The 4,463-nt window shown below is 49.7% G+C and overlaps 1 protein-coding gene across 1 annotated transcript in view; it reads right to left on the minus strand.

Annotated features, from left to right (window-relative positions):
• Positions 1-3,619: 3,619 nt before the first annotated feature.
• Positions 3,620-4,463, minus strand: part of LCMT2 (leucine carboxyl methyltransferase 2) — a 15,075-nt gene continuing 14,231 nt past the window's right edge. Inside the window, 1 exon segment of the mRNA XM_008945243.1 lies at positions 3,620-3,787. Within this exon segment, the coding sequence (XP_008943491.1) occupies positions 3,620-3,787 (168 nt within the window).

The raw sequence follows: 4,463 nt of genomic DNA on the forward strand, positions 1-4,463 counted from the left end.
GTACGGAGTAGCCTCGCAGGGAAGGGGGGCACGGGCAGGCGCGGGGGTGCGCACACTTTCCCGAGGGTCCAGTCGCAGAAGCGTTATGGGGAGTGGGGGTGGAATGTGGGGAGGTGGAGCAGGGCATGAGATAGGAGGGTGGGGGGAAAACTCTCATGGAAAAGCCCCTGGGGGAAACCTTGTGGAAAAAAAACTCAAATATGCCTGCAAGCGTTTTTGTCTCTATAGTGTATTGTCTTCGTAGTCAGTAAAATGGTGCGTACACGGAGATGAGTGAGGGATTGGGGCATCGTACGAGGAGAGGCTGAAACAGCTGAGATTGCTGAGCCCTGGGAAGAGAAGGCTCAAAGGGCAGCGAAATTCCTGTCAGTGTGCCTAAGAATCTTACGGGAGGAAGTAAAGACGATGGAGCCAGACTGTTCTCAGTGCTGCCCAGCACCACTGAGACAATGGACATAAGGTGACATACAGGAATTGTCATCTAAACATTAAAAAAAAAAACAAAAACAAACTTTTTAATCATGCTAACAATTAAAAAAAAAAACAAAACACCACACACACAGACACAAAAACAACACAACAACAAAAAAACCCAACATTGTAACAAGCTGACAACCCAAAGGTGTGCATTCCCACCCTTAGAGAGAATAAAATCTCTCTGGGCACGTTCCCAAGCAACACGCTCCACTTGACTGCTTTAAGTGGGATGTGCGTGTGTGTTGGTGCTGCTGATGTTTGGACTCACAATCCATATCACTGTCAGCCACTCTGTCATTCTGTGAATCTGAGAGTTCTGGAGCATACCAAAAGAGCAATGGAGCAGTCCTAAAGACTTTGCAAGGCAGATGGAGAATCCCTGCAGCAAACAGAAGGCTCTGGGCTGCACAGAAGGGCAACAATGGAACACAGGACACTCAGAAAGGCAAATGGAGAGGTAATAAGGGGATCTGAGAACAGAAGACCAGGGTGCCACCAATGGGTCCTGAAGGCAGTAGATGAAGAAAACGCTAAAGGCATGAGACAGCATCATCAGAGGAGTCAAACGCACGCCTCCACAGACACCTGCATGAACACGTACATGTCTTGTGCTGACACAAAGACACTTGGCTGGAGCCCCAAGGCTTGCACAGGCGTGGTCCCATGGACGGAGATCTCACAGCACAGAAGACAAACCCTGGCTGCTCCCAGCCTCTATAGCTCTACTCCAGCTTTCTTCTTTAGCTAGAGGGGAGTCTGGGTTGCAGGGCAGAGCTCTGCTCGGGGCAGGCAGCTGCAGCTGGCAGCAGCCATTCTTCCCAGCTGGTACATTCAGACCCTCTGCTCTTCACTGATTCCACCACAATATCACCCATGTCACTCCTGTACTTCCACTGCAGGACAAAAAAAGTGACAATTCACTTGAACCAAATTTGTACTTGGAGCTGCAGCTGTGTGAATTGCTCACCTCCACAGAATCCTGTTTGTTACAAGGACAGGAAGGAAATTTAAAATGTCCTTCATCAATTTATTATGCTATCAGAGCTCTTGCTTGTAGCTCTAAATGTACTGAATTCACACTTGCCTTTTGAGCAGCAGCCAGTGGGGACCTGTGACTTGCCTGCAAAGGGACAGGCTTCCTAAAAAGCCATTTTCTGGCAGCCCGCTGTTGCTGGGATGGGGTTGGATTTACGAGGAAAGGGCATGGACAGGGAGCCTTCCCTTGCCCCTGGCAAGCTGTACAACACAGCCACTATCTCCCACCTGCCTTGAACAAGCTTTGGGGACACCTCTGGGCAACATCTGCTTCATTAACATTGTGTTCCTGTTCCCTCAAGGTGGCCCCTAAGTTGCCTGCAGCCAATCTCCTCCTCAAACAGCTTCTGTCCCTTCTTCAGCACATCAGCCACACCACGGCCACCAGCAGGATGAGCTGCAGCAGTCTGGCCCTCTGCCTTGGGCTAACGCCACCTATTGAGGACCTGTTTCTGCTTTGGTCCACTGCAGAATGATCCGGCAGTTGGACACAAGGATTGTTGTAGCTCTCTGACAACTACAACTGTCTCATCCCATCCTATCTCACATTAGCCTAGCCTAGCCTAGCCCATCTCATCCCATCCTGTCCAAAACCAATGTTTGTGAAAGCTTCTAAACCAGAGGATACCAGAAGACCTTCTGGAAGCTATTGCCCCTTTGGAAACCTTTGCTGTATTCCCCCGTGGCAACGCTTCCTCTTGCACTAACTGAGCAAGCATCTCTTTGTGGACTTGTGGCAGTTGTTGTGGCCAGGCAGGGCTTGAAGACCTCCAGGCTCAGGGATCCCACAAGATCTGTGGACAACCCACTCCAGTGCTTCATGATCCTCAGAGGGATGTTGTTTTTTCCTTCCTTACCTCCAGCCCGAACCTGTTGAGTTTCAGGAAGTGCTACTGTCTCTCACCCTCCCAGCAGGCAGTGCTGGGAAGAGCCTGTCCTCATCCCCTGGATGCCTGTCCCATCAGCCCCACCCAGGGTGTGCTGTGAGGTGCCCCAATCCCGCCTCTCCTCCATGCTGAACCAGCCCCAGCCCCCGAGCCCCTCTGGTTCTTCAACCTGTCTGGGACCCCAAAGAGGAGGCAGTGCCCAGATGTGTGCCTTGGGGGAAAGGAAGAAGCCAGGCTATCAGCCCAGTCCCAATCATATAGTAATTGCCAAGAGAAAGCCTCATAATCCTCCTTCTGTCTTGATCTTGTTCAGCTGTCACTGAGAATTCTACTTGTAGTGGACTGTCAGGGGAGGCATTCTAGCAACTGGAAACCCTACCTGGTACATCTACTATGTAGGTAGACTTTCCACTGCAGGCAGCACCAGCTTTTATGTGGTTAACTTGGAGGTGGGACAAGATGTTAATGCCAAAGGCAGGGCACCTGGTGGTGATCTCCTAATCAGTTCCCACCCAAGGCTGCCCAGACCCTGGGTGAAAAGCAATCAGGAGGGTCTTTCTTGCCTGGTTGTGGACATCAGCCATATGCCAACCCTCATTCAGGGCTGGGGGATTAAACCCCAGCACTTCAGCCACGAGACCCTTACAGCACACATCTGAAAAATAAACCCCCCAAGTGGCATTTCAGCACATACTGATGGGGACCAACCCATCGTGTGCCTGCCAGTGGTGGCTGTGCTGCTGTTGTGGGATGGCCGTCACCTGTTCTGTAGAGCAGAAACAACTCAGTGTGTCACTGTCCCTTTGCAGACCAAGTGAAGAACCCTTATTAGGGACAGCATGGTGGCCTATGATGAGCTTTCTTTAATTATGCCTGACTGAACATTTCTGATGGCTTCTTGACTCAGTGCCTTCATTGTACTTCCAGATGAGCACTGTGCAGGGTCATGTCCCTCTTGAGCACAGCACTGCTCCCCCCTGCACCTCCAAGGACCACTGCGACCACCACAGAGCTACTTCTGAAATACTTTATTTACAGCAACACAAAGAGCAGTACAAAAAAGAGATAAGAAACGCGACCCTGTGCCAGAACGGTACCTCTACAGATGCACTCTGGAAATAAAACCTTTGTAGAAATGTTTTGCTGCTCTCAGACCTCCAGCAAGGAGATGTCTCACCACAGCACAGCAGTATGCATGATTCAGTCCTGTTATGTCCCAGTCAGTGGCTGCTCAGGATGTTGCTGAGGCTCAGTATGACAGGCTCTGGGTTCAGGTGTGTCCCGAAGGAGAAGCAGTTCCCACCACCACCAATAATCAACAACTCCTCCTCATCTGGCAGAAGGACGCTACTGTGATTATGTAGCATTAATGGCCACTCCAGATGCTCCTATAAAAAAGAAAGGAGATTTCTAACACACAAAACTGTGCCTCATACAATGCCATAGAGATACTTCATAGGTACCTTCATTAGAAAGTTAAGAACAGCCACACTGGGTCCCATCTAGGACCACCCGGCCCATTATACCACCTACAAACATGGGCACAAATAGATAGCTACAGAACCCAGGAAACCACAATATACTCCTCCAGTATACTACTCAAGTATACTCCACCCACCAACTTGCAGTTCCATGATTTTTATGAGGGAATGTCTCTTTAGCCCCTCAAACATAATGTTTTCCTTCCCAGAACACAGCCAGTCACTCTCTGAATCCATGTAGGCCTTTGGCAAGGAGATCCAGAGCTTTCCTCTGAAGCACTCTTCTGAAGCATGTTGCCTGCCAGTACATTTTGATGTCTCCTCGATTCTACCTGAAGCAGCAATGTACAGTCATGCCTTCTTCACTACAAGGGAGACAGGCTGAAGTATATAGTTACACGTCTGATGTCCAAGAAATATCCGATTTATAATCTGTGTATCTGGCAATGTGAAGAGAAGCTCTTTCACAATAACTGGTATTGGAAGGCTCAGGAAAGGGACCCTTGGAGACACACTTGCTGCAGACAGTGGACAGGAGCTGTGTTGCAGTTCAGTTATTGTTGGGGCCACCAGAATCGGAAGA

This window comes from Merops nubicus, unplaced genomic scaffold, assembly GCF_000691845.1.
Source record: "Merops nubicus isolate BGI_N331 unplaced genomic scaffold, ASM69184v1 scaffold19348, whole genome shotgun sequence".
Classification (NCBI taxonomy): domain Eukaryota; kingdom Metazoa; phylum Chordata; class Aves; order Coraciiformes; family Meropidae; genus Merops; species Merops nubicus.